At 34.5% G+C, this 18,051-nt stretch overlaps 3 protein-coding genes across 5 annotated transcripts; 2 read left to right on the top strand and 1 right to left on the bottom strand.

Moving 5' to 3' along the window:
* Positions 1 to 258: 258 nt before the first annotated feature.
* On the top strand, positions 259 to 4,619 carry LOC18613239 (NADH-ubiquinone oxidoreductase 24 kDa subunit). The gene is made up of 10 exons (XM_007050366.3): positions 259 to 429; positions 522 to 554; positions 705 to 770; positions 1,232 to 1,348; positions 3,071 to 3,148; positions 3,252 to 3,357; positions 3,474 to 3,520; positions 3,922 to 3,999; positions 4,109 to 4,174; positions 4,263 to 4,619. Exons 1-10 carry the CDS (start codon positions 364 to 366, stop codon positions 4,368 to 4,370), a joined length of 765 nt encoding a protein of 254 aa, XP_007050428.3. The 5' UTR covers positions 259 to 363; the 3' UTR covers positions 4,371 to 4,619.
* Positions 4,620 to 4,925: 306 nt separating this feature from the next.
* UNE12 (basic helix-loop-helix (bHLH) DNA-binding superfamily protein) lies at positions 4,926 to 10,012 on the bottom strand. The gene is made up of 6 exons (XM_018128099.2): positions 8,988 to 10,012; positions 7,931 to 8,050; positions 7,252 to 7,317; positions 6,500 to 6,565; positions 5,862 to 5,939; positions 4,926 to 5,766 (listed from the first exon to the last, which is right to left on the bottom strand). The coding sequence occupies exons 1-6, from the start codon at positions 9,336 to 9,338 to the stop codon at positions 5,536 to 5,538; spliced, it is 912 nt and encodes a 303-aa protein (XP_017983588.2). The 5' UTR covers positions 9,339 to 10,012; the 3' UTR covers positions 4,926 to 5,535.
* A 3,379-nt stretch (positions 10,013 to 13,391) lies between these two features.
* LOC18613241 (tryptophan synthase alpha chain-like) lies at positions 13,392 to 18,051 on the top strand. 3 transcript variants are annotated; one of them, XR_001928914.2, is made up of 10 exons: positions 13,392 to 13,813; positions 14,516 to 14,662; positions 14,737 to 14,802; positions 15,356 to 15,464; positions 16,297 to 16,373; positions 16,921 to 16,998; positions 17,174 to 17,251; positions 17,443 to 17,490; positions 17,628 to 17,687; positions 17,782 to 17,949. XR_001928914.2 is itself a non-coding variant. In XM_088803126.1 (9 exons), exons 1-8 carry the CDS (start codon positions 13,625 to 13,627, stop codon positions 17,479 to 17,481), a joined length of 783 nt encoding a protein of 260 aa, XP_088659252.1. In that variant the 5' UTR covers positions 13,392 to 13,624; the 3' UTR covers positions 17,482 to 17,490; positions 17,579 to 17,593. The 3 variants fall into 3 exon arrangements, 2 of the variants coding, with proteins under 2 accessions (XP_088659252.1, XP_007050430.3); XM_088803126.1 differs by lacking the exons at positions 17,628 to 17,687; positions 17,782 to 17,949 and adding an exon at positions 17,579 to 17,593; XM_007050368.3 differs by lacking the exon at positions 17,443 to 17,490 and having other exon boundaries at positions 13,401 to 13,813; positions 17,782 to 18,051.

Genomic DNA, 18,051 nt, shown 5'->3' on the forward strand with positions numbered 1-18,051 from the left:
TATAAAGACTTTATAAACAAAAAAAATATATAATTAGAATGTAATATTAAAAATCATTTTTTATAATTAAATTCAAATACTAAATATCTCAAAATTATTATAGCGGATAATAATTTTACTATTTAAATTTGATTATTAGATATCCTAATCAGGCCAGTTTCAAAAAGGCCAAGTCGGAGGAGCAAACCATTTTATGCGAGGCCCAAAAGGAACCAGGCTCCCAAAGCGTGAATGTTAGGAATTGAGCACTTGTAATTTGTTAGTTTTATGCGCTCTCTTGTTCTTGTTCTCCTTCTCCCCAACTCCTCTCCTTTTTACTCTTCAGTATTTGGTTGAGTTTAACGAAGGAGGGTCTCCCCCAAAATGCTTGCTCGACTCGCGTCCCAGCGCCTTCTCGAGATCCGTCAAGCTTTCCGTCAATCTGCTCAGGTTTTCCCCCTATTTCTCCCCTTCATTTTCCCTCGCTTTCTGCTCATCCAACCACCTCTCGATCTCAATTTCCCCTTTTTTCTGTTCCGCAGGCGTGTCGATCCTTCTCCACTGCCTTGAACTATGTACGTCCCAATCGTCCCTGCAATAAATATATGTTTTTTGATTTTATATGACACTGCTAAATTTTACCCCTTTTCCACCTAAAAATATTACAGTGGAAAAGAAGTTGATGGGTTGAATTTGGTGTAATTTTTTTTTTTTTTTGGCTGCAGCACATTGATAGCCCAGATAACAGTCCCGGCCTTCCATGGGAATTTTCCGAGGCAAATAAAGAAACGGTTAGTTCAGATGCTTACAGTTTGAGTTATAGGTTACCATTTATCATCATTGTAGATTGAAAAGCTTTTGACTTTGACGTCAGTAAATTGGGATTTGGGACTAAGTAAAGTTGATAAATTTATGACTGGATGGTAACAAGAGATAAATTTGAGGTTTTTTCCATAAACTCCAATAAATTTAATATATTGAAATCAAATGCCATTAATTTTACTTTGACAACGTATATGAACTTAACGATTTGCATTTTATGTTTGGTTGTAGAAGGCTGGTGTGTTCTTAGAATTCTATCAGAAACGTAGAATAGTGTTTTTTTTTCTCTCCTTGTAACATCATTCTAGTTTAAATTGTGTGAAATTTGGATTGATTTACTTTTATCAGAGGGATTGTTATTTGCTTAGCAATTTGTTCCATTTTTTAAAATCCAAAGGTAGTTACCATTCTAATCTCAATTTATGCATAGGTCAAGGAGATATTGTCTCATTATCCATCCAACTACAAGCAATCTGCAGTTATTCCTTTGTTAGATCTTGCTCAGCAGCAGCATGGAGGGTGGCTTCCTGTTTCTGCCATGAATGCAGTATGTTGCATAAATTCTCTTAATTTATATTCATTTGGGGCATACGTTAAATATTCTTGAACTGGTATTTTCAAATGTCAGAAATCTAGTGATATATAGTTAATATGAAGAATTAGACATGAAACTAACCACTTTTGGAGGCAAATTATAGTATTTTTTGCCTTTATGCTAGTTTTGATCCTGTCATTCCACTAGTTCCGTTGCTAGGTTGTGGGCAGTGCTAGTTCCGAGCCAGCTGAAGGTTTTGGTGTGTAATGAATGTGCCTTTTTTAAGCCAAAATGCATCACAAACTTTTCTAGGGATTAGATTTGTTAGATTGGGGTAAAACTTTTATTGTTCTATCGAACAGACATATCATTTCATGCTGTATGGTTTATTTTGTATGGTATAATGCTAAACCTAATAGAAAAGAGTTGCTTTTAGATTTTTTTTTTTTGTTTAATCTAAGCTTTAAATACTTAAAAAATATTTTCCAAGTCACTTTTTGGTAACAATTTTCCTTCTCTATCATCAGATTGATGTCTTTTTAAGTATTTGTTATGAGTAAATTTTGGCCATAGGGAATGGCTTCTATGCATACTCTATATTGCTGGTGAAGTTGAGCCAGTATGTGGCAGATTAGATACATCTAGCTGCTACTAATTCTAAGAAAGGGATAACTAGACTGTTGACTGTGCCAGCAAGTTGCTTATATTTTGTCACCGCAATATTGCCATGTACGTAGCTACTCGTATCATTGTTGTAGGCAAAGTTCATGCTAGAATTCTGTGATGGATATCAGACTGCAGTTAATGCTGAATCATGCAAATGACCTGTACTTTTACTCTTATTGGCATGTGCATACGAAAGGGAAAAGTGAAGCATGTTGTTACTGTAATATTAGTTCCTGATCTCCTGTTAATATATAATTTGATGTTATTGAAGATTCAAGTTGATGTTAGTATAGGACCTATAAAAAAGAAAAGTTGATTGAAGTGTAGGAGTCCAAAGCAAGATAATTTTCTCTACAACTATTTGGGCTGAGCTTCAATTTGATTAAAAGACTGAAATATTTAATTGTATGATTTTAACATTTGTCTTGCTGATAGCTAGTGTTCCTATATCTGAAATCACATAAAGAGTGGTTATTAGCTAGACCTTTTTATTACTGAAAGAACAATCGCTGAGCATATAGGTGAGTCACAATATTAAAAAGGTGTTAGTTCATTATGCATCACTTAGTTGTTAAAAGGTTGGTGTTAGCATAGGACCTATAAAAAAGAAAAGTTGATGCAAGTATAGGATTCCATAGCAAGATAATTTTCTCAAGCACTACTTTGGCTGAGGTTCAATTTGATTAAAAGACTGAAATAATTAATTGTATGATTTTAATATTTTTCTTGCTGATAACTAGTGTTCCTTTATTGAAATTACATAAAGAGTGCGAGTGGTTATTGGCTAGACCATTTTGTTATTGAAATAACAATTGCTTAGTACTTAGGTGAGTCACAATATTAAAAAGGTGTTACTTCGTTATGCATCACCCAGTTGTTAAATATCTGCCTGAAATGTAATACATGTAGGTCTGTAGATTTTCTTTTGTAGCTAAGCAAATTAAATGTTTGTTGCCATAACTAACATCCACTGAATTTTCATGCCGATAATTAGAGTGGTGTAGCCCCTTTTTAGAGCAAAAGCTAAATGAATTATATTTCTAATCAAACATGTACCAAATTGCACAGGTGGCAAAGGTTATAGAAGTTGCTCCTATTCGTGTGTATGAGGTTGCAACATTTTATTCAATGTTCAACCGGTCAAAGGTCAGATTTATATTTTTGTTTTGCACCTTGAGACCTCTTTTATGTACTTTTCTTAATTAACAAAGTTGCAGTACCTATATGAGTTTATTCATTTGTTTTTCAGGTTGGCAAGTACCATCTATTGGTTTGTGGCACAACACCTTGTATGATACGTGGTTCACGAGAAATTGAAGAAGCCTTATTGAAACACTTGGGGGTTAAGCGCAATGGTAAGTTTGGTAAACATATTATTTGTACTTTTATTTTACGTCACCCAATGCTCATGTCACATTTTGAAAATTTAAATAGTATTGAAGATTAAGTTTCTATTGGTTCGGTTGTGCAGAGGTAACAAAGGATGGTTTATTCTCAGTTGGAGAAATGGAATGTATGGTAAGTCTTTTCCTTTACATGTTTACCTATCTGGATCTGTATCTTTTAATTAACTTTTGCGTAGATTTTGTTGGTATGTAAGAAGTTGGCATGGCAATAATACATTTATCAATTTATGGCTAGTGGTCCCAGAGGATATCTGGAGAACAGATGCATGAAAAGGGTTTCTAGCTAGGATACTGGAAATTTCCTAGTTCAGTTTGCAATGGATGAAAACGTCTACTCAATAACCTATAGGGTATTTTAGGCATGGCTTACCTAATCATCCATGTATTGCTACTTGTCCTCAAGTAATGGTAGTTGTAAGATAAATGCAATCTGGAGATAGACGTCTATGGTATGTAACCTTTTTTCTTTATTCTACTGACAAGTTTGACATTTTACTAATTGCTTTTCTGCAGGGATGTTGTGTAAATGCTCCCATGATCACGGTTGCTGATTACTCTAATGGATCTGAAGGATATACTTATAATTACTATGTGGGTTCCTGAAAATTCCACTCAATTTGCCCTATTTACCATATGTTTGGCGTCCTCGACTGATAGAAACCTACTGGAATTTAATTTGGGCATTTCATGTTTAATGCAGGAAGATGTTACTCCACAACGAGTTGTTGAGATAGTTGAGATGTTAAGAAGGGGAGAGAAGCCACCGGTAAGCATGTGGGTTGTTTGAGTTGGATCATTTTTATGTGCACAGTGATATCACTAATGTATGTTTTAATTTCTCTACTATATATCAGCCTGGCACTCAAAATCCTAAGCGTATAAAGAGTGGACCAGAAGGAGGAAATACCACTTTGCTAAGTGATCCAAAACCTCCCCCATGCCGAGATCTTGATGCCTGCTAAAATTAACGTGCCAATGCTGCCTCCAATAATGCAAAAGCTTGGATGTTGCCAGGCTTCTCTGGGGTGTATGTTCTTGTTGAATTAATTTGTCAAGCTCAACCTGCCATTTTTTGTATTTTCTCTACCAATATGACATCAGTTGAATTTTCCATGCAATTTCAACTTGTTATAAATTATGAGATGATTGATGTCAGTGTTTTGGATAAAAATCTTGGAGGATGGAAGCAGGCCATAATTGTGGCATTGGAATGCCTTGAATGTTTCTAGATGTTGAACAACACTGGAATAGGGTGCTGCAGCAAGCGCTGGGATAAACCTGAAAACATCACCAGTGTCATCAGAATCAAGGGCTATTAGATTCTGCTGAAAACGTCCTTGGTTTTAGCATGGGATTCTGCCCAAATTTACAACTTTAGTTGGTGGCTAACTGTTGAACGCTAAAAATGAGATACTAATAATACACATAAAGAATGAGGACGCCTCAAGGGTGAAGCCAGCCCTTGCGCCCCGGCTGTTCTCTCCTTTTTCTCTCCGCCCAATAATGATTCAGTAGAATTTGGGAAAAGGAAGTCAAATTACTTTTGGAAACATAACCCACGCTCCCCCTTCAACAAAGTAAGCACTATCAAGTATCAGTTGGACTATAACAACAAGCATTTTGGAATAGCCAACCATTATCCATTCTACTTCTGCATTCCTTTCCTCTGAAAATACACTGTTACAATAATATATATATATATAATAATTTATATATACCCATCTATCTCTTTTTGCAGGTCCCACAACCCACTAAACCAAAAATCAGAGCCCCACTACAAAAGTGCTTCCATCATTGTCCACCACCCCCACCTTTGATGCAAAAAGGAAGAGCATATCAAGTGAGCTTTGACAATCCTTCTCCTTTACTTGAACTTGTCAAGACATCAAGGGCCTGCCTCTAATTTTTTAGGCATTGACATCAAACCCTGTTTTGAACAAAAGAAAGAAAGAAAGAAAAAAAAAAAAAGGAAAGCTGGAAAGAAAGGCAAAAAGCAAGAGCCATGGCATCTGACTTTGATTGCAATTTGAAGCCAGCAAACAACTTATTTCGTGGGGGGTTAGAATAGGACAAATAAAGTGCGGGACCCAGGATGGCCTGTGGGATGCGTACCCTTTTTTCTCAGGCCTATGCAGGAGGATTTGCTTCCGGCTTAACAATAGGGGAGGTATCTGGTGGTTGTGTGTGGTAAATTGCCGTGGCCAGTGAAATAGGCATGATGCAAAGCGCCTTTGATTGAAGGAATTGCATGGCAGCTCCAACATTTTCTTCCATGAGCTTAGCTACCTGTCGCTCTGTTCCATCATTTGACCACTTCTCCCATGCCGGTTGGTTTCTGCCACCCTCACCGCTTTCATCCTGTTGTAGTGTATAATATTGGGAAGCTCAATTGCTGACTGAATAGCCGAATATATATAAAATGTCCAACATGTGCATGATTACTTGTTTATTACCTCAACTGATGATAGTGGGATGTCCGTTACAAGTGGTGCCACCGCACCAGCTCCGCCCAACCTACTCATGCTCAAGACCTGTTGAATAAATCACATATCAGTACGAGGGAACAAAATATTTCAAATCAGAATGATGGTTCTTTTCTCTTCATTTCCTTAGATGGATTACATGATCCTAAGCAAACCATTAAATGGAACATACGCATACAGTGGGAGAATCCGATTACCAAAAACGTGGCAATGTCATTGTCACCCTTTGAAGAAGTAAAATATATACTATAATAGCATGAATCAATTTTTCTACTGTAGCAATTAGGGAAAACAAATTCCAAACCCTTAAAAACATTCACTAAAACTTCTTCTTCTAACTTGTATTCCTTGAAGAACAAGCAAAAGCTCGACAGGACAAATTCAGTGATGCTTTAGCAGTATTTAGGCAAAAAGGAACATGCAGATGCATATCAACCAAACACTGACCCAAGTATGTTGATTGGGGGTAACTTCTAAATTACAAACCACATTCATCTAATACAATATCATAGACTGATTCATAAACATGAGCAGCAATACAATATGCAGTAAAGTAAAATCTGAATAAGAAATATGGAAATTAAACAGGTAAGTAGAGTTAATGATACCTTAACTTGGAGCCTCAGGAACTTCACATAATCTACAATTTCGTCAAGCATGGCTGCTCTGTCAGTCTGCACAAAGAAACGTATGTCACTACTAAACGGAGTAAGATGCATTATACATAGCTAAACTTTCTCATGGTTTACCTCCCAAGACACACAAATCTACCATAATGTCACCCATGTCTCAAAGAGATCCCTATAACAATAATCAACTTAGCTAGGTTAAACAACAATAGTCAACTGTAAAGTTATTAAGTTACTAGCTTTGGAATTAGGACATCAATCTATTCAATATCTGTACACAATTTGACTAACGGACAATAAAGTTAGTTGGAAAATGAGCCTAACAAAGTGGACAACCCTCAAACAATAATAAAGTTAAACAGTTATAAAGCTTTTATATGACAAGGTTAGTCATAAAACTATTGCAAGGTTATACGACAAGATGGGGCAGATCAGCAGTTAGGGGCTGATAAGATCAATGACAGACAGCATTTATAGATTATGGTTCCCTGCTCTCAATAAAAGCATGCTCCTTAATATTATTTTGGAAAGAAAAAGACTAATCATAAGATCTTTTTTCCTGATTCATCATTTTATTTTTCCTTCCAACATAACAACAGCATTACCTTCATTTGACGATAGAGTTCCAATATAAGAAAATAGCACTTATTCACAATGTTGCCCAAAAATATATTTGAAATATGCAAATCATTTTACAAGTAAATTTATCACTTAATAAAAAAAGAACTCACCTTATTAACACTAGGAACAAGTTCCTGCAATGCTCTGATTCTTTCAGCAATTCTCTCTCTGCGCAACTGTACCAAGGGAGAAAGTGGAAGGGTTCACTATGGTTAGTTACTGTTGCAACTATTTGTTGAGCAGGTTCACTATGCCATTTCACATCATAAGAAGTGGCAATCAGGTGCAATTTTGCCTGCCACTAGATTCCCTCCTAAAAATGTTAAACCTGTGGGGTTTTATATATCTCTATATTTTTATATATGACTTTTTTTTTTTGTAAGATTTGTAAAAGGACAGAACAGTACTAATCTTTTATAGTTTATGACTTCATGATGTCTTAGCTACATCTTATGTCTGTTTCTTTCAATTGCTGAAATACACATGCCAAAAGAAATACTTTAAATCATAATTTCTTCTGGATGAGATGACCTTCAACATTGCATATTAACCAAACAACAGAAATAGTACTTAAAACAATTTCATTAAAATTATCTATCAGATCAAATTAGTCACTCTTTAAAAGACATCCACTTAATGTTACAATTCTAGGTTTTTAACTTTTTCCTTGGCAAGGAACTAACTTAATCATGCCTAAGATTCTAAGCCAGAAACACCTGAATTACTGCCCTTCAATATATTCTGTCCTTCCCATGTTTGTAATGATTATTTATAATAAATTAAGCTTACCCGTTCAGCAATGCTGTGAGGATCCGTGGCCTGTCCTCGTCTGGCCCGCACCCTTGGACGCATTGATGGTGGATGTGGTGCTGCAGCAACAGTTGCTTGCATTGGTTGGCCATGGAAAACCTGGAAAATTTTATAGGTCATATCACAAATGATAGAATTACAGAAAAAGATAGTACTAACAGAACTCTAATCTGAAGTTGACAAATTTGGCAGCTAGGGGCATGAAACCTACTCAGGACCAGTTTCTCCTGGCAGATGGACCATTAAACCAAAAGCCAATCCCCAAATGCAAATGAGAAAAAGCATGACTTTAGTACAAATTAAGGAATCAACTATCAGTCATTTTAATGGCCGTTAAAGTGTAACATAAAGGAGATTTAGGGAATATTTTTGTTCTCACTGCTATGGCCCTAGGTATCAAGTTTCAACCAGTTGTTCTGTAATCCTTAACAAGTAAAATCTTCATTTTTGGAGTAAAACTCTTTTTCATTTGCTGATGCAGGTTTGTGGCTAATTAGCAGTTGAAGCAGACTCTTCTTTAATCGAATAATTCTACCCTGTGAATTAACTTACGCCACTTGAAAAATCCTAGAAGGACCTTGATGTATTCTTTCCTTTGTCAAATACCAAAACTTGGCATCTCACAACAGTAACTCCCAACCCGCCCCCTGCTCCAAAAATTGTCATGTTTTCCCTTGTCTTCTCTGCTATTAGACAGAAACACACATGACATAGCAACATGATAAAATCAAACAGACAAATTCGCTGTCACACCACATTTGACAATGCAAAACTTAAAATAATCCAACAAGGACAAATAGGCATGCCTCCAATTAGTGTTGAAAAAAAATTAAGTGACCAATAATTGAAAAGAAGTCCATCACTAGTTAGCACCATAGAAACAAGCTCCTTACTTAAGTTCCCAAAAGAAATCTCTCCACTAGTAAAGGTTTTATATTGTTTTTATCCTTTTCCTCCGTTCCTCGTGAACCAAGCAAACACAAGCGAACCTTAAATAAATGAAAAATAAAAAGAAATGATCAAATTATTTTCTTACGTTTTTTACAGAAGAAGCTCTGCCATCGACGACATCGTCACGAAAGCGCTTGCCGCTACCGGAAGCTTCCTGGGGCTTCAAAAACCCGCCTTTTCCTTGCTCCAAGCTCAACCCCAACGGAAAAACCTGTCCGTGAAACGCGCCGCCTCCCCCGCCGCCGATTGCAGCGAGATGTCCGGCGCCATCACCAGAGCTAAGCTGCAACAACATCGGCGCTCCAGCCGCTGCAGCGGTTCCAGCCAAGCCACCGTCGGGTCCCGGCAAGCCCGCCTCAGTTGGCGCGAAGTTGGGGAGTCCGAGGATTTGCTCGAGGAAATCATCGGCGGGGGCCTCGTTGGGGTTATTGGCCATGAGAAAGTCAAAGATATACTAGTGCAAATTGAGTTGAAATGAGTCGCAGTGGCGAGTTAGGGGTACCAAAGAGCATCTACATGCAAAAAGGAAATGGCGAAAGAAAGTGAACCAAACAAAATAACACACAAAGAATATTTTTTTTCCCTTTAAGACAAACAAGGTTTTTTCTTTCTTGGTTTTACTACTATCTTCCTACTATCTCCCAGTGAGAAGGGAAAGTTCAGAGTTTCGGTTCTGCTCGTCTTTTGTTCCTTTTTCTTCTTCAGCGCTAAGAGAGAGAGACGGAAGGAGAAAAGAGAAGGAGAGAGGGAGAGAGAGAGAGAGAGAGAGACACACACACAGCGGGGATGAAAAAGGGAGTGGCTTTTATCGTGGTTAAAAATGTTGCGCCTTTTTGTAAAAGGGGTTGAGTTTGTTCAAAATTACGTGGGAAGCCCATTTTTTGCTGTTTGCTTGGGTCTGTCCTTTCTAGCTAGTGGTCTGAAAACGGCGTCGATTTTTATTGTGCAAAACGCCTCCTCCGGGCAACTACCATGTGGCTTGTTTGTCCTTGTGCTTTCATACTTGCTTCCTTATCCTCCACGTGTTAGCGGTAACGCCTCCATTTCGAAGCAAACAAATCCGCGGCAATCTTTCAACCGGACAGCACCTGGAACTGGAACTGAGAGACTACACAACACAATCCTACTTAGATTTTACGTGCATCTTCTTTAATCACACTATTGTGTCTTGCAGTCTATTATTATGAATGAAGATAGATTTCCTTTCTCCATCTACATTTTGTCTTCCACGAAGAAAGGCAATCAATTCAAATATATTTGTTCTGATCTCTCTTACCGTCATCTCTCTTAAATGCAGCTGTTACCAGTACATGATTTCTTTCTTTTTGTCATTTGGTTGGAGGGGGGAAAAGCGAAACCTATGTTGGTTATATTATATAGGCATAATATATAAAAAGGCCACAAAATTATTTAAAAAATTTTTAAAAAAAATTATATTTTTATTACATTCAATCAATTTTTTATATTTTTATTTTGAGTGAAATAAACTCTTATACTTTTTATTTTGAATCAAATAAATTCTTATAACTAATACTTGATTTAATCAAAATATCATTTGTATTCTATGTCACGTGATGTTGATGTAGTGTTAAAATATTATCATTAATTATGATATGGTATGTTGACGTATTATAATTGATGATGACATGATATATTAATTTGATATAATAACATGATCATATAGTATATTTTACCCTACACATTACTGTTATATAATGTCATATGAATGTAAAACGATAAATAACATTTTTACTAATGGTAATTAATCAATTATTAGTCATAAAGATTTATTTGATTCAAAATAAAAATATAAAATTTGATTAAATGTAATAAAAAATAAAAATTTATTTAAATATTTTTAAATAATTTAAAAATACATTTGAACATTATACTTATTATGTACGTACTATTTTTAATTTTGTTAATCTTAATATGAAACAAAGACCTTCCCAATAAAAGATGGGCCAGCTCGAGCCCATAGAGAACATGGGGTTGTCCGGAATTGGGCATAAGACATTTGATGGATGGTGTGGACACTAGACACTTGGTGCACACAGCTCAAACCTGAAATTTTGAAGCCCTTCTACCCACCCTCACCGGCTCTAATTCCTAATTTGCATTTGAAGCAATAACGTAAAAACTTTATACATATAATATACTGAATAATGTAGATAAAATATAAGTATAATGTTTTCAAAAGTTCATGAAATATTTAAAAATTTTTGAATAAATTCTTTTTTTTTTACGTATAGTTTAGTCCATATACTTTTTTTTTTTAGCCAACTTCCTTACAATTAACTATTGATTAATTGTTATTAATCAAAATACTATTTAACATCTTATGTTCACATGGTGCTAACATGATATTGACATATGAAATAAAAAATGTCATATGATCCTATCGACACACCACGTCATCATTTATTATTAAATGTCAATATATTATATCAACACCATGTGATATTAAATAACAAGTAAATATATATAAAAAAAAAACTTAATACAATTCTAAAGTACACTTTAGTCCCTTTTGTTTCACAATGCATGGTTAGGCCTTTCATTTTGCATTACTATGGTCACTAGTTATTAACAAATATGAAAAATCATAATTACTCTTAAATAATTGAAAATAAAAAATACAAAGAATATATCACTCTAATTTAATTAAATAATAATGAAAATATTTTTTATTCAACATTTATCAACTTAAAAAATAAAAAAGAGACAATGAAAAAAGAAAAATTAAAAGAAATAAATAAATTATATAAGATTATTTTATTAACAATTCAAAAAATATTATAATTTTGAAGTGAAAAAAATTAAAAAAATTAAGTAATAATATTCTAAGTAAACTAGGTATAATTTTTTTGTATATAGGGAGGTTTTTGTATTTTTAACCTACCTGATCAATTTTAAATTTAACCAAGTTCTTGAGAGAACAATTTTAAAATTTAAAGCATTCTAAGGTGAAATATTATAAGATTTGATGTTGGTATAAATGGGGTTTTCGGAATTTAAATGAACCGACAAAATTGACTTTAAGCATGTCTTTGTAGATGTTATTTTAAGATTTATTCTGTTCTCACCACTTAATATGTAAAATAGGAATTATGTGAATAGTTTTAGAGATACAATGAAACCAACATTTAACTTTATTTTTACATTTATAAAAGTAGACTATTAGATACACTCAAAAATTACAAAGTTGTTTAATCTTAAAATCTATTTTCTGCAATAAGTAAATTATAAAGAATTTGAAATTTTTTTATAAACGGTGGAACTAAAAATGTTTGTTTTTTTTGAATTTTCATTCAATACATAATATTTCTCTTACTTTTGTTTTTTTGCTCTTAACTTGTTTGTTTTTTGTGTGTTAAACCGGCAAGTTCTGTATATAGATTTGCAAGAATTTTTTCATTAAAGACACAGTACCTTTTCATTAAGATACCTCTATATCTTGAATACATCTTTACTTTTACATGTTATAATCTTTAAATAAATGTGTTATTTCAATAATTACTTTTATAAAGACAACTATTTATACTATAAGATATAACATTTGAGTTACAAAATGAAAAAATTATTTTTCATATCATAACTTTTAGACAGTGATGTTTTTCAACTGTTTCACAATTTTTAACTTTGAAAATGTTTTTACAAATATCACTTTATCAAAAGATATAACTTTTCAGATTAAACATCACTTACAATTCAACAGACACAACTTCTCATATGAAAAATCATAATTTTTAATTTAAAAAATACACAACTTTTGAGAGTTATTATTTTTGGTAAAATTTTGTAAATTTATTAAATTTTTGTAATTGTTGTTGGAAAATTCACTCTATGGTGTAGGTGTCGTCTTGCTCGTTATGATTTTGAGTTCTAGTCATGGTGGTACGTGGAAATCGGAGGAGGGAGGGGTACAGAAAGAAGGGGAAGAAAAAGAAAAAACTATCGTACTTTTCAATACAACAAAAAGGTGACGAGAGGAAGGAAAAGGAGAAAATAGAAAAAAAAAATTAAAATATTATACCTAGATTAGGAGGTCTTTTAAGTATTTATAAAATTTTTATTTTAAAATTTATAGTATTTACACATAGTACCCTTAATTTTATATATTTTTTATTCACATTTTAAATCATTATATATATATATATATATATGGAGAAATGAGTAGATACGGGCGAATTTGTGATATTTTGGCGGCCATCCACTCTTTTCTATATCTGGGATTACAGGATGAAGCAATGCATCAATTGCCTTTGCCATCAAGTGCCCCTAAGGTGCAATTAACTAACCTACTACTCTTTCATCTCATCTAATAAATACTCCGTTGAGCTTAATATGTGCACAACATCGACTCAACTGCTCTTTCATTTTTTTTTTGGGTTTTAGCAAGAAACTTCGGACTCTTAGAGGGTAAAAGCTCTTGGTGTGGTTATGTAGTAGTACTGGTACAACATGTTTTTTAGGATAAACGAGGACTTAACAACTTTCCTTATGGAAAAACACAAACGTGATGAACCTTGCCATCAACGCCAATCCAGAATTAGGGAAGTCTGATACATTGAATGGTAAAAAATTTAGCCACCCAAATTTGCTTAAAATGGAATAGGGCTGGTTGGCACGTTATAAACCGGAATTGTCGTAAGCCCATTACAGTACCCAAAGAGAAAAAACAAAAAGAAAGAAAAGAAAAACCTCTCTCACCCCACTGTAATGGCTATTGCTCTGAAATCAACGGCCGACTTTCTCCACTTAAAGAAGCACAATCTCGCTTCACTATCTCGCCTTTCCTCCGGCAAGGCCTTTGTTTCAACCAAGAGATTCACTCCAATGGCTACTGTAACCACTGCTACAACTCTTGGCCTTGCTGACACTTTCTCCAAATTGAAAACACAAGGCAAAGTAAGCATTCTTTTACCCTTTTTCTCCTTTATGTGTGTTTTTTTTTTTTTTGATACTCTAAATTGGGTAGAAGAAAGAGATTGTAGTTTTATTATGAGAGAAATTTTCAAACTTTATATTCAAATGGGTGTTTTTGTATGTGATATATGCGGTTACATTAGTGGAATCGTAGGCTTGTTAAGATAACACGCCTCGTTGATGCAATTGTTCTGATTTTTGTTGCACTGTAATATTTTTATGGCTTGTATAAGTAAGGTAGCCAGAGAATAGAATCATTCAGTGATTTTTGGTTGACTTAACCATGTTAAGCTACGTTTTCCACTTTGACTCCTGTCAACTTTTGGATAGTGTGCTTGCAGAGCTCAAACAGTTTTCGTCAATTAGGATTATTTATGAACTTCCTTTGTCTTACTAGACTGGTTTGAGATTCTGGATGGAAGAGGTGGCTGCTTGATGATGTAAATTTTGTACTTGAAAGGATAAAACACCTTAGTTATTACCAATTATAAACTACTATCATGTTGAGAACGGATCTTTATTCACATCGGATGCCTTTTAGGAAGTTCTCTGGAATGGAACTACTATTCTTGTAAAATTTATTTAAAATCTTATGATAATGTCAACAACCTAGGCTTCACCAAGAGGTTTGGGGCCTAAGGTTATCTTTCTAGTGCTGTCTAACAAGCGTGCCTCTTTCTGAAGGTTGCATTAATCCCATACATCACAGCTGGTGATCCTGATCTTTCAACAACAACTGAGGCACTTAAGGTGCTTGACTCATGTGGCGCAGACATAATTGAACTAGGTGTACCATATTCTGATCCTCTAGCTGATGGTCCTGTAATCCAGGTCTGTTAAACAGTGTGGTCTGTCTATTTATTGTTTATTTTCAAATCTCTCAGTGATGTTTTCTTTATGTTTAGGCTGCGGCTACGCGTTCTTTGGCAAGAGGAACCAACTTCAATGCTATTCTTTCAATGTTGAAGGAGGTAAGACTAGTGCCAAGTGCCATGGCATCTGTCTATCACCAAATGAAAAAATAGAAGGACCTCTTTTAAATGCATTTGTCACTCACATCTACCTTGTTAGGAAAACCAACAGTTATATTTGTTAGTTGTTAAAGCATGGAATTGTTGATGTCAATGCAACCATTGTTTTTCTCAGGGTAAGTGAGTATTGTAACTGTTTTCTTGCACAAAAGATTGCTTATTTATGTCTTCATCCCTGACTGGAACCAAAAAACATTTTGATTCATGAGTAATGTTGGTTATTGGTGCTTTGCTCATTTCACGTATGCTAATGATTTAGAACTTTGAGCTTGCTGCCCTTCAATGACAAGAACCTATTTAAGACCTTTGATCATCATTAAGATCCTTGATTTTTTTATTTTCTTTTGAATGAGGGAATTTGTTACATACATGCATCTAGGTGTAAGTAACTACAGAAACAAAAATTTTGCAATATAACTATTTGTGACTTCATTCACTGTTTACTTCCTAAATCAGGGGTCATATTCTAATTATGTACTCGTAATTTGTACAGGTGGTTCCAGAGTTATCTTGTCCAATTGCTTTATTTACGTATTACAACCCAATTCTCAAGCGTGGGGTTGAGAAGTTTTTGTCCACTGTAAAGGATGTAGGCATACATGGTAATCGACTTGTCATGCTTTACTTAATCTTGAATGTCTCTACCATTCTACTATTGTCCATTGCTTGAGTCAATCTACATATGTAAAGTACAGGTTTTTTTTAATTATGCTTTATTCTATGTGCCTTTAGGTGCAAAGACTCTCCCTGTCTCTCTTTCTCTTCTGTTTCTGTCTTTCTAATCCTATTTATATTTCAAACTCCACTTGGAGGTCTTTTACTTCTTATTCCTGGATATAAGTGTCATATTGCCACTGATCAACTATACAGGTACTTGTTATATACCTGGCAGTGCCTTTAGAATATTTGAAGGCCAGTTGTACTACAATTAGTAGAATATTTAGTAATATTGCTGGGATTATCCTTGACCCCTTAGTTTTATGTTTCTTGGTCACCTCATTGATAGTCAGCATCCTGTAAAGAGTCAAAAGTTTTTCTTGTTTTCTACATGCTATGATGAATGAAACAGCGCGTTGTACGTTAATTAGGTTGTTGACAAGTTCCCTCGCTCAATCTGCATACATATATATCCTTGCTAGCTATAGTTGATATGTCTAATGTGAGCGAAAATAAACCTGCAAATACCCATGTTTCTTTTTTAAATTGTTAGGCCTCAATAAGATAAAGAAAATCGAAATATGGTGTTGCTTGTGCTGGCTTTGTTTTAATTTCACAATTCTCTTATATAATCCAATATATGGGCCTTATATCTATCACTTAAAGTTTTTTTTTTTTTGGAAATCCATAGATTGAATGTTTTTGAGTCTTACTTCCTTCAAGAATCCCAACATCTAAATAATGTTGTTACCTCAAAAATTCCAAAAATATTTTCAGGGCTTGTGGTTCCAGATGTTCCTTTGGAGGAGACTGAAATTTTGAGAAGAGAAGCTCTCAAAAACAAGATCGAATTGGTGTGTTCCTCTATAAGAATGTTTTTCCCCCTTTAACTTCTTTGCAATCTCAATTAGGTTTCACCACCATGTTATGCTTGGTCAAATACTTTAAATTAATGCAATAGTGTGGGTTCTGTAAAATCTTTTATTTTTTAGTTACTTATATGAGATATTTCATGAAATCATTTGCATAGTAACTTACAAACCCCTCATCAATCTCCAAAATAAACTTTCCTCACATTTTCAGAATAAACACTTCTAGTCTGGAAATGTAAGAAGCCTGGTGAAAATTAACAAAATCAGGGGAAAGATGAAACTGTTTTTGCTTTCTATGGTTCATATACGTAACTTTAAAGCCGGCGTTACTACCAATCATGGTGAATATTGCAGAATTGGATATCTGAAGGCAACGTTAGGAACCAATTAGCTATCAGATTTGAACTCATTTATTTTTCCAACCTTAACGTGTTGTTTTCTAACATTTAGATGTCACAAGCAATGCATTTCTTTTCTGCATAAGTGCATATAGTCAATATATTAAGGCTTCTCTGCTTCTGTGGTAAAGGTACTGCTTACAACACCGACTACACCAATAGACCGAATGAAAGCTATTGTCGAAGCATCAGAAGGATTCGTGTATCTTGTACGATCCTCTTCAAAGTTGATGACTCTTTTATCATGTTATTTTCTTTTACTACTATGTTTAACTCTAATGTTTTATCAGGTGTTTTATGTTAAATTTTATGACAAACTGAGATTAAATTCTGATAAGGTATAAACAACAATTCTGATTTCTCCTTATCTGCTGGAAATTTCAGGTGAGCTCAATTGGAGTTACTGGTGCCCGTGCATCTGTAAGTGATCGGGTTCAGACTCTTATTGGAGAAATTAAAGAGGTTTGTCGTGCGAACCAAATTTTCATTATCACCAAGTAGCTTGCCAGTCCAAGTGGTGTATATGTTTTTAATCATTCTGGACTAATCTTTGATATATAATTGAATTGAGCTGTTTCTTTTAAGAAACTTTTAAGGAGATCTGGTTCTTTCATATTTTTACATGATGATTTATTTCCATTGAATTTCTCAAGATTGCAATTACAAGTCAGTTCATCTCACATAAATTCTGAAGACATGAGGTATTTGTTGATCATTGTGTTTCATTTACTAAAATGCTTGGACATAATTGTAAAACATGTGTGAACCTTTAAGTCAAGGTAATTACAGATCGATGATGGGAGTACTTGCACCTGATGCTTTAACTTTGCTATGACAGGCAACAACCAAGCCTGTTGCAGTAGGGTTTGGCATATCAAAACCTGAGCATGTGAAGCAGGTTGGTCTTTAGAACATGCAACTTGATACTTGTATATCACCATGCTTCTGCCTCCATCTAGATATTTATTTCTTGCATTAATGTACCGTAACAGGTAGCAGGATGGGGAGCGGATGGTGTGATTGTTGGCAGTGCCATGGTCAAGCTGCTGGGTGAAGCAGAATCTCCCGAGGACGGATTGAAGGCGCTGGAAATTTTTACCAAATCTTTGAAATCTGCACTTGCTTGACTCTTTGAATGGGATTAAGTCAGACTCCCGACATTTTGTTCTCAATTATGGTTTTCAGTGGAAATAATGTTAAATCTTTGTTTTGAAAGTATAGATATTTAATTTATATAAATTATAATTGATGAATTAGGTCAA

Source organism: Theobroma cacao, chromosome 1 (genome assembly GCF_053813885.1).
Source record: "Theobroma cacao isolate CCN51 chromosome 1, ASM5381388v1, whole genome shotgun sequence".
Lineage (NCBI taxonomy): Eukaryota > Viridiplantae > Streptophyta > Magnoliopsida > Malvales > Malvaceae > Theobroma > Theobroma cacao.